This window comes from Molothrus aeneus, chromosome 12 (genome assembly GCF_037042795.1).
Source record: "Molothrus aeneus isolate 106 chromosome 12, BPBGC_Maene_1.0, whole genome shotgun sequence".
Taxonomy (NCBI): Eukaryota; Metazoa; Chordata; class Aves; order Passeriformes; family Icteridae; genus Molothrus; species Molothrus aeneus.
Genome location: NC_089657.1, coordinates 2,507,140 through 2,524,266, shown reverse-complemented (window position 1 = coordinate 2,524,266; position 17,127 = coordinate 2,507,140). Strand labels below are relative to the sequence as shown.

The window sequence follows — 17,127 nt, the reverse complement described above, 5'->3', positions numbered from 1 at the left end:
TCATCTGCCATGTGCAAAGCAGGCCTCTAATAGTAATTAAAGTCATAAAATGGATTAATGTTTCTCTCTATCTCTTCCTTTTACCCACTGGTAAAAACAGCTCATACATGAGTTCTAGGAAAGAGCATGAACTGCAGAAGGAATTAATTAATGAGCAACAAATAATCACAAATCAATTCATTTTAGGCCTAGGATTACATCATGAATTTCAAGCAACTTGACGCAGTTGATAATGTGAAATGACTTTGGAGTGACTTTGAGGGAATTTAGATGTTCATATGGAACTTGTAACAAAAAAAAAAACATGTTTAATGTATAAAAAGGAAAAAATACATAAGTCTTGTTTTATATACACCAAGACACTCTCTGTAATAAAATGAATCTCTGAAGTTGTGCCTCTATTTAGCTCACATTGGCATGTTCTTCTCCAATACACTCAAATTCGCAGCTCATAATCAAGTTTTCTTCTCAAATTGCCAATTTAAATAAAAAAGAAAAAGTATATAAGTTATTCCCTGACTTGAAACACAACCATCTTCTCAAAATCTAAACAGTGGTTAACGTTAAAGTTGCTAAAGAAGGACATGGCTATTTATATTTATTAAACCCTAATAACTCAATAATTTTAATGGAGAACAGTGGAATTTCTGTTCACTCTGGGCAGAGATGCTTTCCTGTTGGATTGAGTCTTTTTCTGACCCAGAGATGGGGCAACTGAGAGGTATTTTAAAAACTTTTATTCCACTTTCAGTCTCATGTGAAGGGTGAGACAATACAGATGTTATAATTCACAATCAAAAACCAACTATTTCTTAATTTCAATACACTATAAATGTTCCTTGGCCTATCAGTTTTAGCCACACCATGCTGTAGATGCCTTAAAGCCAATCACCTAAAATCACCCCTTGTGGGTCCTATTACCATGCATCTTTCATTGTTCTATTTCCCCAAAGTACCTAGAGTTCTTTGCAAAGCTCTACAAATCCATTTCCAGCACTTTCCCAGTTTCCAGTCCTTGTCCTTCCTCCTGCCTGGCGTGGCTGGTGTGGAGCAGCACCCAAAGGGCGTCCCCTTCACCCACCCAGTGCCTGGGCATCCCTCTTGGATCACCCAAACCCTTCTGGATTTTCCATGGGAGATCCTTCAGGAACTCCAGTTTGGTGTTGTTTAAAGGACTTCCTCCTCTTCCTCCTCTTTTCCTCCTCTTCCTCCTCTTCCTCCACTTCTTCCTCTTCCTCCTCTCTTCTGCATTCCACCAGCATCCAGCTCTGGAGCTCCAGCAGAGGAGGGAAATCATTTGTATTCCTCTTCCCATCTCCAGATCATCTTCAAACCTGTCTAGACATTAAAGCAATCTGTTTGCTGCACTGATTATTCCACTTGGCTGTGTCCCCTCTCTTAAAATACATAGATTATGCTGAATTAAGTCCAATTTCATCCAGAAACCAACCGATTATTTTCTTCCTTTTCCTCATTATCCAAGAGATTCTAAATGATAGCAATAAACAGCAGCAGCATCACCAAGGAGGAAGGGGATGGGAAGGATCCTCATTTCACACTGAATCATTACTTGTTAAACAATAAGCCTTGAAATTAACTTTCCCTCCTGACACCCCTGCATGCACAAATGCAAATAAAATGATTACAGCCTTCATCTTGGGCAAAAAATAATGCTCATAGATGGTTCAGCTAATCTTAAAGTCACCCTGGAATTGCAGCCCTGCTTGCTCCTATTCATATTGGTTAGAATTCCACCTGATCATGGTTTAAATCCATGGTCACCCAGGTCAGCCCAGATCTAGTCCTGGCCACTTTATTTATGGCTGCACTGCAGTATATGGCTATTAAAAAAAACAAATATTTCCTGACAGCTCTCGGGGGAAATCTACAGTTCATAATTTCCTTTCATGGTACTATTAATACTTCCTGACAGGCTGAAAGCCAGTTGTTAATAATCTGGAAGATTTCCAGGTCCTTGTCTAAAATTAGCTTCAGTTTCTTCACTTCAATTTTTTTTTTTTTTTTTTTTTTTGGCAAATCTTAACCCTGATCCAGAAATTTCTGAGGCAGGAGTGGCAGGTGGATGCCCTGGTCCCCTTTGTCCAAGCCTTGAACCTCCTGGTTCAAAAGAGCTTTTCTCCAACTCCAAAACTCCAGGGATGTTTTGCTCAACTCCACCTTCCCTTTGGGAAGAAAGTTTGGTGGATTGGTGAATTCTTTGTGTCCGGTGGAGAAAGAAATTGCCTTTTTGGTTTTTTTAAGGTGTTGTGAAGGCCACCAGCTGGAGGACCAGATGTGTAAGAAGTGCAGCAGCAAAAATAATAAATACTAAAGATACTGTTTATTTGAAAGGAGAGCCCCATAAAGATATCACAATGCCTTTAATATTGATTTTAATAAAAAGATCTGGGATATTGAATGTGAAGAAGCAAAAGATTAAACTGCCAACACCTAATAAGAGACTTTAGGGTGGCACAAATGAAAGCATTGCTGGGATATCAGGCTCAGAGAGAAACAACTGCTGCATGAGATCTTGAAAGAGATGAAGTCCTCAAAATATCACTGTAAAAGTTTATCAACAATTTCTTTATTAACCTCCATATCTCTGAAGAAACTTGCACACTGTTTTTTATGATATTTTCATTTTGATCCTCTTTTCACTGAAGAAATGGGAATTTTGCTGCTGACTTCAGTCAAAACAGAATCAATGTTTTTAATCATTATTACACTGATAATATTTGGAAGGAGGTTTTCTTAAGCTTTCACTCATAGATATGAAGTAGATATTAAACTTTTCACCTGGGAAGAACAATGTGTGCTCTTCATTCCCAGTGCTTGGTGCCATCAAGATCTGCAGCTTTAGTGTTTGTGAACAAGTTAAAAGAAAAGTAATAATTGTTCAAAAGTGATATTATCAGATTTGGTAAATTTAACACTTTCAGATCTCTTCAAAAACTTCATTTCATAGTGTATTGTATTGAAAATTGATCCACACTTGCATTTCAGCCAGGCCTTGGAAGCATTTTTATCAGACTTTTTCCATCTCAGTGTTTGCTCAGTAATTGCTGCAGACTGTATCAAATGATTGGGAGAGAATCTTCTTCTTCTTGTTGGAAATGATCTTCATGATGAAAACTTCTAAATTCTAATTCACATGGAAAATGCTCTCTCCTGTAGTTCCCACAAATCTCTGAGGGCTGAACTGATGCTTTCATCCCACCAACACTTCCAGGACAGATTTCACACAGCTGTTGGAGGTGCATTCCCACTTATTTAGGGATTAAAATGAGAGCAGCACTGTTTTAGCCAAAAAAATGAGCAATCAGCCCTTTCAGGCTGATTACTGGCATTGCACAGTGCATAAATTTTTAAAAAAGGGTGTCAAAATACAGCTCCAAATGTGGTTGTGTGAGAAAACTGCACCTGGGTTCAGCACAAGGGCTGGGATTGGGTTATTCTCCATTATATTCATTATCACTTAAGCACTTTGCTGTTGAAAGACTTTTTAATGCTGATTTGTCAACAGCACAGCCCACTGGGGTTTCTACCTTTCATCTTTGTATTTGGGTTAAGTACAGCAAATTCTCTCACTGGCTCTTGCCTGTGCAGACAGGGTTATTTACAGCTGGGAATGCCCACAAAATGTTTGGCCACTGCACTGAAGCAGTGCAGATACTCATGAAAGAATGGATGAATGAAAGAATGGCACTCCCTGAGACCTTTCCAGCAGTTCCAGTGGGATCCTGAAGCACTTGGACACGTTCTGCTGTGAAAATAAGAACACAGGGAAAAAAAATCAAAATAATTTTAAAGATATTTAAATCCTGCTGTGTCTTGTTAAAGAACATGTGAATCCTGACAAGGATGTTTAGAATCATGGAATGGGTTGGGTTGGAAGGGACCTTAAAGCCCATGCAGTGCCACCCCTGCCATGGGCAGGGACAGCTTCTGATGCCCTGTGCAGGCTGCCCTGGAGCAGAGGCTGGGCAGAGCTCCAGAATAAAGCAGGGATTCATTCAAAGCATCTCCTCCATGGATCCACCTTGGGCAGCACAAGAGCCCAGCCAGGGCTGCACCCAAGATGAACCAAAATGGCCCCAAAATGCACGGCCGGGCACGGGCTCTGTCCCTGGGATCAGTTCTGCTCCATTTGCACCTTGCAGTTCATTGTCCCATTCCAGCTTTAGCCCCTGCAGTCCCACCCTGCTTGTTTTTCTCTCTCCAGCCCACGGGGTTTGTGCTCCTGGGCTGAGATTTGGGTCATTTGTCCTTGGTGCCCAGCTGGAGCAGGAATTGTTTTGTGTCCCTGCTCTGTGCACAGAGCTCACCATGCCCTGATGTGAAGCCCAGCCCCACACACTAAAGCAGCACAGAATCTGAAAATAGAAAAGCTCAAACCTGAGGCATCACTTCCACTATTCCAGGCTGCTCCAAGCTCCATCCAACCTGGCCTTGGGCACTTCCAGGGATGTGGATCCCCAAATTCCCCATGTCAGGACCATTTCAATGCTGCAGAATCCATCTGGGACAGTGAGTGAGGCCTCATCAGACACCAGAGCAAAGTCCATCCCATTTCTCCTCAAATGTCCTAATGTGGGGAGTTTAAGGCACCAAAAGGCTCTGTAGTGTCCCACCATGTAGGATCTCAATGTCACCTGAAACACAACGAGCTGTTTGCTCGGAGTTAGGAAAATGTTTTGAAAACACAAGATTTAAACCCTCCCCAAAGGCTTTATGCACTGAATTTGAATTGCAAATGAGCCCCAATATTTTCAGTTTCCCTCGGAAAAGTAAGCAATAGCAGTCAGGAGTGAAAACCAAATGCAAACCCAAGTCCTTTTGTGAGAGAGGAAAAACAGGAGCGATCGGTATCGGAAACCTTTGTTAAATAGCACGGGGTGCTTCTCTCCCTCAAAATATGGTTCAATAATTCTAAATAAGCATGAGAACTCCAACAGCATACGTAAATCTTGCTGGAGCCTGGCAAACTGGTCGCTTCTGCTCCTGCTCTGGTAGCTGCAAGTGTTTGCTATTCACTCTGCTATGGATATCTGGAAAATAGTTTGAGTGCAGAAAGCGCCTCAGGGATAAAAAGTTTGAAAAGAAAAATGTAGCTGTATATCATTGGCATTCATGAGAAAATTCACATTAGATGCCTTGGAATCAGGTGCTCAGGAGACAATAGAGAGATCAGGAGCAATGGTGTGCCAGGAATGCAAGCCTGGCTGGGACAGACTTATTTCCTGGCACATGAGGAATACAAAAGTGTGGAAGGCCAAATTCAAAAGATAATAGAGATGTGTGGAAGCTGGTGGGAGGGAAAGCTGAGGCTGCAGAATAAAAGGGCTGTGCATGCACTCTCTGGATTAGAGCCTTTCTCTCCACATTTCCATTCCTTTCTTCTGCCATACGGACCTCATCCTATAGGTGGTTCCACCAATAAACCTGGAGTGAAGCTCCCCCACCAGCACCACTGTGGCATTTGGCTCCAAATCCCTGTTGTTATACTTTTTTTTTTTTTTTTTCCCCACCAGGTCAAAAAGTTGCTCTTTCTGCAAACAAAGCTACATTTTGCCATGGGTAAAAATGTCAATTTGCTGGAATTTAGCTGAGAGCAAAATCTCATCATTCCCAGGGCCTGACAGGTTTTACCCCAGTTCAATGTCACATCACCACTTGAACCAACTTTTACTTGCAGAAAACTTAACAGAAAATTGTGGCAGAAGAGGGAAATGGGACCCATTTTCATGAAAATTCACATGACACCAGAAGAGCACTTTTGTCTTTTGTTACAGATTTGGTCTTGTAAATATTTTGTTACTCAAAAAATAAATGGTTGTAGAAATTAAAGGTCTTGAAAACCAAAGCCTCAGCACCAGGTTGGGCTCAGTAAAGAACAAGACATTAGCAGTTAAATTAATGTGTTAAATATATGTCAGATTATTTTAATTAATAAATGAATCCACAGCCTGTTCCCTTGTAAATTCCAAGGAAAAGAGCAGTACAACCGCAACCTCCAGCCCCACAACAAGCCAGCCTTTCCCTCTGTGTGCTAAGGGCCAAGTCAACACTCAAATCCCATTTTTGACTGAATTTTTCAATATCCCAGATGTCCAGGAGGGAATGTTTCATGACAGCAATAGTGTGTACTTCCTTTCCAATATTACCCAGAGTGTCTGCAAGGAGGAGCAGGTGCAGCTCAGCCCATCCACACAGAGCCATTGCTGACCTGGGAATTTTATCCTCCTTTTTCCATTTATTCACCTCCTGGATATCCCTGTGAGTCCCACACATTTGGATGTCCCAGGAGCAAATACCTCTCCTTCCTCTCACATCAGAGATGAAAATGACAGGTATAAAGTATCTGAGGACTGAGTTCTTTCCTATGGACTTGTTTTCTCTAATGGGAAAACAACAAAAAATGATGTTGCCTCCTTCTGTAACAAACATATTTGTATAAATTACATCCTGCTGACAAATGGACACACAATCAGGATTTTGAGGGGGAAATGTAATGTTTCCCCCATGATCATATTTAACATATTTTGTTTTCCATCCATCTCTCTGCTCAAACCATGGCATAACAATTAGAATAAGTGATAGCAGCACATCCAGGAAACAAAGGGTATGATGGCAGAATTTATCTTGTTACATTTCTTGATTTAACGCCAGTCTGGGATTTCTAGTCTGAACCAGACTTTTCTTATGCTATAAATATTTCAGTTTTTTCATTTATTCTTGATTTAGTTTGACAGTAAATAATCCCATGGAAGCAGCTGTTGGAAAGATGTTGTAAAAAATATTAAGTGCCTGCTCGCCAGTTCAGTCCTTGTGTATGTCAAAGGGAAGGGAATAAAACAGTTGGGTAACTTAAAGGAAATATTTGTGTGTGTGTGTGTGTGTGTGTGTGTGTGTATTTACAGTAATGCCCCATAATTTGCAGTCCTAGGAGCAGAAGAATTACAGTTCTGAGGATTGATCAATTCCTTCTATGAATACAAAGAGTTTGGGTTGTGTATTCTGGATTTTGGCAGCTGCAGGTTCTTGTTTCAGGGTTCCAAAAACTCATCCAGAACCCATCAAGAGGAGAATAGAAAGCAGGGATGGTTTCAAAAGGATATTTCCTTGCAAAAAAAAAGCGATCTGTCCTCTTGGAAAAGGCAGAGTCTGGCCAGTTATTTGGCTTTTATTGGTTATTTTTTGTTTGGAATATTTTTTGTTTGGAATATTATCAGGAAGCATGTGAGTAACTCTGGAGGGTCTAAGTCCATTCCCAATTTTCATTGGTAACTCTTGCACCTTTAGAAGGGATTTCTGCACTAAAATAAATCACACACACCCAATGTGGAAGGAGCAGAAACTGGATATATTTGAGAGATCTTGAGGAAAAGGGTTTGGGTGGGACCAGCACTGGGAGGTGCTCCCTGTCCAAGAGAACGACCACAGAAAAATCCCCAGCACAGGAGGGGAATCCAGATTGAAATGCCAAGGAAAACATGTGGGAATGTGCAAAATTCGAGGCAATAACTTCAGCAAAAGGGGATAAATTGCAGAAAAACGCTGGTCGTTATCTGCTAACAGCCAACTTGGCACCCACCAGGATGATTTGTCAGCAAATGGGAAATTTGAGCCTCCTCACCCTGGGGTGCTGCTCTACAGAGGCCCTGGGTGCTTGGGGAATCTTCTCCCTCCTCCAGGGAAAAAACCTAAAACTGGGACAGGTAAAGTCACAAAATTAATACAGGAGGAATGGGATGATATCTAAGTAATTAATTAAAAACCTAACTTACATTTTTTGATCTGAAGGGATACATTCTGTTCATGAAGGACGAGAGAAAACAAATTTAAAGAGGGTGTATTTTTTTTTTTTGTCTCAGATATCACAGATATGTACACGAGCTTCAAGACAAATATTGACAAGCAGGAGAGAGGGTGTGTATTATAAATATGATGTGATTGAATAAGGGAAAGCACCAGGTTTCCCACTGAAGCAGAAACAATCAATGCCTACCTTCAGTATCACCAGGTGGTTTAAAGGAGGGGTGGGAGTGGAACCTGGACTGAAGGCAAATGTTCTAAAACAGCACCCAAAAGTATTAAAAAGGGAAGGAAATCTTGATTGAGGCTGTTTAGGTGCAGTTGCTGCCACTTTGGGCAGGGTTGATATATAAAGGTATGACCCAGCTCATCCTTCTCTGTTTCTACTTCGACAGAATTAGAATTTAATACTTTTTAATCCTTTTCCTTTCAAACACTTATAAATTTTGCAAATGTTCTTCAGTAGATCACAGCTGTGTGTGAAGTAGGACATCATGAAAAGCTAAAAGAAACTCTGGGGTTTTTCCATCCTCTTTTGCCAAAATTTAGAAGCTTGTCAAGTTTTGATCATTCCTCAGGATTTTAACTGTCTCCCTTGAGACCACCTGCATTTGTAGAGTTGAAGTTTATAGAAAATATTAACAAAATTAAGTCCCTTAGAGAAGTGGGATGACTTCCAGAAGATTTGGATTTCTTAATTTTCTAAAAAACATCTCTCTCACTCCTATGAGCAATAAGTTCCAGGGCAACCCTGGATGAGATCTTTTCACGCTGCTGTGAAAAATGAGACAAGTGAGAAGAGAATATGGATCCATAAGTGTGCCTCATAATTGTAATTTCTCAGTGGAAAATTTTCAGCACTTAAAAGGTTTGGAATGATTTTACAATTTTGTAAACTCATTTTATTAAGTGATTTCTGGTTTCAGCTGCTTCATGAACTGATCCCCCACAGTAAATCACTCGTTTGCCCTTTGGGAGTATAGGCCAAACAGATACTTTTTCCTGGCTTAATTCATCATCTGTTGACTGAAATGTCAAAGGAAATTAGAGATAATTGTTATGTAAATCCTTACTGGGGATGGTTCATTTCTGAAGGATCAAACTTCCCCCAGAAAAGGTGGTTTCGTGTTTTTACATGGGGTGTGCGTGACATTGTGATCCCTTCTCCTCCCCTGAGATCAATGATTGGTCACACATTCACCAACGGATCCTGCCTGGGATCAGAGCCCCACCACCATGGAATCTTGGAATCCCAGACTGGTTTGGGTTGGGAGGGACCCTAAATCCCACCCAGTGCCACCCCAGCCATGGCAGGGACACCTCCCACTGTCCCAGGTGTGGAATGTCCCCCCCAATGTCCAGCCTGGCCTTGGGCACTGCCAGGGATCCAGGGGCAGATTCTGGGAATTCCATCCCAGCCCCTGCCCACCCTGCCAGGGAACAATTCCCCATTCCCAATCTCCCATCCATCCCTGCCCTCTGGCACTGGCAGCCATTCCCTGGCTCCTGTCCCTCCATCCTTGTCCCCAGTCCCTCTGCAGCTCTCCTGGAGCCCCTTCAGGCCCTGCCAGGGGCTCTGAGCTCTCCCTGGAGCTTCTCCTCTCCAGATGAACATTCCCAGCTCTCCCAGCCTGGCTCCAGAGGGGCTCCTTTGATGGAGCAAGAAATATCTTAAATTTTGATAAACGTTTAGGAGTTGAAAAAAGCTCATTTTTCCAAACACCTTTTCTTCCATCCCAGCACTGTCTGGCAGAGGGACAGGCAGATTTTTCTTTCCTACTTGGAGAAACTCCCTCCCATCCAAGAGGTCTCTGTGTCACATGGAGGGGATGGGAGGAACCCCAACATTACCTGTGATTTTCATTCCAGCTTTGTGTCATTTTGGAATTATTTTTGTGCCAGGACGATCCTATCCTATTGCATTCGTAGTGCCTGAGTCTCCAAAAGGGGCAGCAGAAGGTGATTTTACCTGGGGGGAGTTTTGGGGTATTGATTTGGAGTCTGTACTTTAATTGCCCAATATCTCTTCCTGTTTTTGCAGAATATCCAGGTAGTCACAGGAAGACACACTTTACTTTCTTCCACTGATTGGATGGGAGGAATTTTTGACCTTGGAAAGTGGAGATGGTGTTGCTATGGAAACTAATAAGCCTGCTGCCATTCATGAGCTGCAGCACAGGTAAAGTGTTCCACTATTAGTGTTTGTGATTGATAAATCTCTGTCAGCGTCATAGTTCCTGGAGAAAGGAGAAGCAATTACCAGAATTAACAGCCCTTTTTTGTATGAACAAGTGACTAAGGAGCTTTTCATTAGGACACACTTTAATTTTAAACAACTCCAGGTGCTGTCTTTGAACCAGAAAAGCACTTTTCAGGAGCATAAGAAAGCTGGAATCCAGGTAATAGCTTCAAAAAATAGTCTAAGCTGTAACAGTAAGAAAGAAAAACAATTGTTACTTGGGTGACAAAGTCATGAAAACATTTCTTGGCCACAGTATCAGCAAACGAAGCTGGATTGAAAACCAGACCAGCTTGGGAGCACTGAATTAATGGTTTGGATTCCACATCGCATATCACACCCTCTCCAAGTGCTTCCATGCAAGTGAAGTGTCTTTAAATCACAGTTAACTGGAAGGCAAATTAAAATATTTATTTATGAAGGGTGAGAATCATAAGGACTGTCAATATAAATGCACAAAAAGGAAGGAAAATCTTGCTTAAAGCCCATAGCAAATGCAATGAAAAGGGAGTGGTGATGGACCGTCATCCTCCCACCCTGACACTCCTCAGGCTGGGATCAGAGGACAAAATGTGCTTGGAGCAAGCAGGAATGCTTCCCCCCATTCTCCTTCTTGAGTATCCCCTGTGTTTATTTAAAATATCAACAGTTTGTAGCACATTGTGAGGTAAAATGTTCTTTTCTGCCTGGCTGGGCATTGCTCACAGTGAGGGTTTGGTATTCTGAGTTCACTCCTGCTCTGAACCTTTCCTCTAATTAAAAGCATATAACTTGACAATGCTGCTTCATAGAGCCATAAAGATGGGATTAGCTCATGTGGCTCATTACAGCCTCCTCTCCAAACAGGCACTGAGTGGGAACTGAACTCTTTGAGGTTCTAATGAATTTGGGGATGGACTGACCCTTCACACTTGGCTGTGATAGAAACCATGACAACTGACTTTTGTCTCCAATTAATGCATTGAACTCTAAATAGCCAGGATATTACTCATGTACTTACAAGGAAATTGTATTAAAGTAACCTCAAATGGTACTTAAATTAATTATGTAGTGCATGAGTCAGCAGCTGTTTGAAGTGAAGAAACAGAGCAGAGGGCAGACTTCAGTACCATTTTAAAATACAATTTAAATGAACCTCGATGCTGTTTTATCTAAATGTGAAATGTAAACCTCAGGATAAAAAAAAAAAAAAGCAAATCTCAGGATCAGACTTTCTGTTAAATCAATACAAGGTTGCTATTTCAGTAACAAACAGCCAGCATATTAAAGACTAAAAATCTTGGACTATATAAAATATTGTGATATATAAAATATTCCAAGTGAGCAGTCACTCATTTAAGCCCAGCTTTGCTGAACTAATCTCAACAACCACTAGGACCCAAATGTTCCCTTTAATTCCTCATTGTCCCACTCAGCCCTCTTGGGTGCCTCTCACAGATCCGTCCCTCCTTTACTACTCTGAGTAAAGCACTTGTACCAGTCTTTCAGAGCACAGGATGCCCCTCCAATTCCTTGATTTCTTGGGAAATATGGGGAAATAGATGGTGGTCCTGGAATCTGAATGGCAGGAGGAGCAGGAGAGATGCATGAGGGACAAGATATTCTCACACCCATGATGTGTTTCTCCAAAAAGAACATTCTCCTTCGTTTTTTTTTCTCATTTTCCCCCCCAGGCTTTAATTTTTGAAACTTTTGTCATCTTCATCATTCTTGCCAGAGGATCCTCTTTAACAAGCCCAGTCCTGGGCTTTAAACCTGAGTTAAAAGGTACTGGGAGCTCACTCTTAGATGAACATGTTCAGCTTTTAAAGACTTAAAAATAGCTAAAAATGCAAATGCTCCATATTCCCAGGCACCAAGAGCAGCTCACAACGGCCCTTTTGTCCTGCTCCTGCTCTCAATTAAAGGAACAGCCAAAGCTCCCACTGACTTCACTGGGATAAGTTAATTTATTCCTGGGTATAAATTAACTCCATTGATTTCAGCAGAGCTCCGCTGATTTTCACTCCATGACATTCTGAAATATGCCTGATGGTAACAGTCAAACTGCACTTATGGCAAAACTTCTCTGATTTATCACATGGAAGGTTCACATCAATTTAGGAATAATAGAAATGAGCGGGAAGGTGAGGAAGCAGCCCTGATGCTGAGCAGAGCAGTTTTGTGGGCTGGGGATGGAAGGGTAATTCTGGGTGTTGGATGGCATTGGTCACTCATTTCCTCCTTGTTTCTACCTCAATTCCACCTGACACGCAGAATGAAAATGATTCTGACCTATAAATTAATTTTAAATCTCAGGATTAAATGTGCTGTGCAGAAGAACTGGATATTATTAGCCCCCCAAAATGGCAATTCAATTACTCAAAAATCAAACTGCCCTCTATATTCTCTTTATAGGCAAAAAATCGTGGAAAGAATAATGTTCCCTCCAACTCTTATTTTCCAGCAAAGCTTTTTTATGTGTCTCAATGAGGGTCTTTAGGGTTTTCTTGCAGTGCCTTAGGGGACAAAATAAAATAAGGTAATGCATGCACAGTGACACAGCGAGGGAACAGATTAGAATTTTTTTTTTCATAACCCATTGCTATTTAAATGAGATAATCTGATCTAAGCAGAGCACCAGAGGCAAGAAGGGTGATGAAGATAAACTCAGAGATCATTGCTTTGAATTCTGTGTACTTGCTATAGGGATGTACAACAACCATCTCCTGACAGCATTGAAATTTAAGCATTATTTGATATGAATATGTTAGGAAAGAGCCTTCACTTTCTGGATTAAAGATGTAGGCAGGATTTTGGGAAGTTGGAATGAACAGACCTGTCCAAAGTGCTCAATAAAATAAAATCATTGTCTCTCAACACCAAAACTCCCTCAGGTTTTCCTCCTATGGCTGCTCCTGGATTGTGCTGCTTCCTCTAGAGCTGTTGTGCAGGGCAGGCTGCCAAGAACATCTCGATGAGACAGAATTTTATTCTCATTTCTGATATCATATTTCTGTCCTAAGTGTCCATCAGATGCACCTCAGGCTGTTCTTTGGGGGTGCCACCTCAGTCTCTCCATCAGGTTGGAGGAAATTCCATCGCCTCTCTCCCTCTCTCTGGTCCCTCCATTCTCTCCTGTGTCAATGAGGAATTACCTCCTGATAATTCCAAGGCTCTGCCTTCCTCCTGGACAGCTGATCCAAATTTTCTGTGTCCCTCCTGTTCCTAGAGGGAAATGACACCTCTTTGACCTGATTCCTGGTGACTCCTTCCCTTCAAATAAATCCCTCTGCACGGTGGAGAGGTGGCCTTTGTCACTGGCCTTTGTCACTGGCCTTTGTTCTGCTGATGGTCATGGCCCCACCATGGAAGCAGAGGGAATTCCAGCATTAAAGACAAGGAAAGAGCAGAATGGCACTGAATTCTGTCAGGCTGTGGACAGCAGAAATATCCCAAGCCAGTGTGACCTGAATTTGGCAATGAGGCATCAGCTGTGTTTTCACACAGCCCTTTGGCTCCTTGCCTCCAAATCAATCCAAGGTGCAACCCCCAACCTCCCAGGCTGGGCTTTGGGCCCATCATTTGGAAACTGTTAAATTAGAGAGAGACATTTCCTGATGCAAAGTGTCCTGATCCTCCTCTGGGTCACAGCAGGATGAATATTGAATACATCACATCCCACACTCTGCCTGCAGTGTCTGGCAGATTTATTGTTGGCATAACAGCACCTTTAGGGATGGAACAGCACACCATATATTTTAAGACAAGTGACATCTTTGCTATTTCTAACAGCAAAATGTGGAGATGAACTAGTCCGGCCTGGAAATGTTGAGGCTTCCCTGAACAGCCAGAAGCACCTGGAGATCTGCTGATGAGTCAGACAATGATAATAATTGGGTGTCCCTTAGACAGCATGGAGGTTTTCATGGTTTTGGGAAATAAAAAGTTGAATTTCTGGGAAGGACTTGCAAGGCTGGTACTGCAATGTCCCTCCCAGGAGAGGCAGCAGTGACATTTGAGGAACTTTTGTTCTGTGCTGTGGGGTGCCAGGAGGTTCAGCTCATTCCCCAGCATCAGTGAACAGCAACCACCCCGGGTGCAACAGAGCCAGGAAAAAAGGAACCTCTGAAAATGACATTTAGGGGATGTGAGAGGGGGTCTGAGGCTTTCCACTAGCCTGACCTAAACCCACCTCAGAGCTTTGCCCTGAGTGGACACCAGTGCCACTCCCATTTCCCAAGGACTCTGTCACCCTGATTTTTTAAGATTTTTTAAGCTTTCTGATGTTTACATTCTTGTAATGAACTTTCTCACACACTTTCTGTAAATAACTCATTGTTTTGCATTCTTTTATGGAGGAGGAGAAATTTGATGGGCTGTTGGTTTGTCCAGTGTCATTGGAGAGGTGGCACTGTCACCCTCCAATCCGCTGTCACTCTTGGAAATCTATAATTGTTGGAGTCAGGAAATAAACTTCCCTTTTTCTTTTCACCTTGAGAACAGCGGTGTGTGCTGGTTTGTGTCCTGCAGTGACAGGACTCCAACCCACCCCAAAGCTGGAGCCAGGAATTGTGTCCAACATTCCCTGCCACGGGCTGGACTCACCCCACAGAAGAATCTCCCTCATTGTGCTTCATCTCCCAGAAAAATCCCTTTGTCGGATTCCCCTGAGAGCAGGGACGTGGTGGAGAGGGCTGAGAGCTCAGGTGCTGCTTTAAGGTTCCCCCTTGGATTGGAGCCTGCATCTTCTTCCCTGTCAGGGAAATGTCATTTATGGTTCCTAGAGCGAGGTGGAGATGCTGCAACTCGTGGCTGTGAATTCACCAGAGTTTTATGTTTTCTACATGGCTCTAGTGTCTAAATTCTTTAGTCTGAAAGGCCTTGTCTATTTTTATGCTGGTTGAAATAATTACTGTTTCCCAATCTTTTCAATTAGTTGCTTTGCATTATTTTTTCCCCTTTTATTTAAATTTTACGTGATTTCTTCCTGTTTCATATCAAACCATTTTATCTCCCAACACAAAAGGCTCATTAACTTTTTAAAATAACATCCTGGTACTTTAGAAGCCATTAATTTCTTTTTTCACTTTTTTTTGGTTGCAACAGCTTCAAAGACAATTCAATTTTACTTTATTATCACTGCCAAGAAGTTGAAATTAGCAGGTGATTAAGTACTTCAAATATTTTGAGCATTTTCTATTGTCAACAATGGCAAATTTAAGTATAAAGAAATTAAACTTAAGAAAGCACAATATATTACTGAAACAGTTTATTGAAGCACAACATTTTCAAGGAAAATTGCTGCTTTTAAGTAATTGCTTAAACAAAGTAATTGTTTAAACAAAGAGTAGGATTAGATCAGCTTTTAGAGATAAATTATTCCCTAAAATGGTTGAGGCTCTGGCACAGGTTGCCCAGAGAATTTTGAGATTCCCCATTTTAGAGCTGCCAACATGGATTTTTTGGAGTTTGAGAACCAAATCCACTCCCTTTTAATCTCCACAACCAATGGCTTAATTGAAGAATGGACACTTGAAACCTTAGGTTTTGTTATGGAGAGAATGATGGCCATAAAATCATGGAATCGCTGAAGGGTTTGGGTTGGAAGGGACCTCAAGGATCATCTGTGATCCTACATGAAATTGAGAAAAACCCAGCTGGAGTCTAATTTTCCACTAGCAGAAATGAGAATTTCTTTTTTTTTCCCCAGAAATCAGACCTTGGGAATGCCAAAAAAAAAAAAAACAACCCACCCCCCCCCAAAGAAAAAACAAAACCAAAAACCCAAAAACCAAAATAACCCAAAAAACCCCCCAGAGAACAAAAAAAAACAAACCAAAAACCCAAAAACCAAAATAACCCAAAAAAACCCCAGAGAACAAAAAAAACCAAACCCCAAACCAGATGAGCAAACAAAATAAAAACCCCCAAAAAACCTCAAAAAAACTTAAAAAAAAAACAAAACACCAAACCAACCAAACAAAACCCCCCCCCCAAAAAATTACCTCTACTTTATTTTGACATGAAAACCTGACATGGGTGAAGATCTTGCCCACAAACTTTCAAGTGCTGCAACAATATCTGCGACTTCCACGTAATCACAGGCTGATCATCCCTCCCATTGTTTGCAGAAGCTGGAAAATAAAACGTCTGGGGTTATTGATTTGCTACTTCTTTTTCATTTAGCGCCTATTGATCGCTGTTTATGTGTGTGTTTTTTGTTGAGCAGGAATTAACATTGAAAACTTCTTGGAATTCACTGCGTTCACACCTCCTTGACATTCCTAGGGAAATCTTGCTGCCACAATCCCACTCCAGCTGGGGGTTTCAAAAATCGGCATTTTCTCCTCTGACCTTGGCAGCAAAAAAAAAAAATTAAAAAAATTAAAATGTATTATTAAAAAGCAAAAAGATTTTTAATGTATTAAAAAGAGCATGTTTTTAATGTATTATTATTGTTGTTGGCACTTGCCTGGGACAGAAAATGTGGTTGTGCCAGAGTTTGAGCTCCCAGAGTGATTTCCGACCCCTCAGGATGATTTAGGCTGTGGTTATGGTGCCTACTGTACAAAGATAAACCTCTTGGCGTTGGGAGGTGTTTTTTCATCCCAGTCTGCAAGAGGAAATCTGGTGATTGCCACAAAAAATTGCTTGTGGAGTGTGCATGGGAAGCCCTGGGACAGTGGGAGGGAAATACGGATTATTCCAGCTGGATGGATGGAAGTGTCTGGGGTAGCTCTGAGCTGCTCTCTGAAGCCGCCACAGCTGGGCCAAAGCTCTCCTTTCATTGCTCTTGTGATATTCAGGTCCCACAGTTTTCCCAGTTTTAGCTCCCAAAACAATGGAAATCACAGGCCAACCACACATTTCCCAGGAGACTGGAATATGGTCCTGAGCCAGCCAGTAATAAAGTGAATGGATGACTTTTATTTACCTTACATTTGTTTTTCATCTTCCAGAACACCCCTTTTCTCTATTACTCCATTCATATTTAGGATTAAACTCTTAAAAAAAATTAAAAATTAAAAGCAGCGTTTAATTGTCATGGAATTACAGAGTTGCAGGAAGTGCAGGAGCAGCCCCACATG

General features: G+C 41.6%; 1 protein-coding gene across 3 annotated transcripts in view; it reads left to right on the top strand.

Annotated features, from left to right (window-relative positions):
• Positions 1-17,127, top strand: part of LOC136561650 (contactin-6-like) — a 130,939-nt gene that overhangs the window by 13,257 nt on the left and 100,555 nt on the right. For 2 of the 3 annotated variants that reach the window (XM_066558055.1, XM_066558053.1), the window contains exon 2: positions 9,860-9,997. The exons of the other annotated variant lie outside the window; for it this stretch is intronic. In XM_066558055.1, coding sequence (XP_066414152.1) covers positions 9,943-9,997 — 55 coding nt within the window. In that variant the 5' untranslated portion in view covers positions 9,860-9,942. The remainder of the gene's footprint in view (positions 1-9,859; positions 9,998-17,127) is intronic. 3 annotated transcript variants of the gene reach the window in all.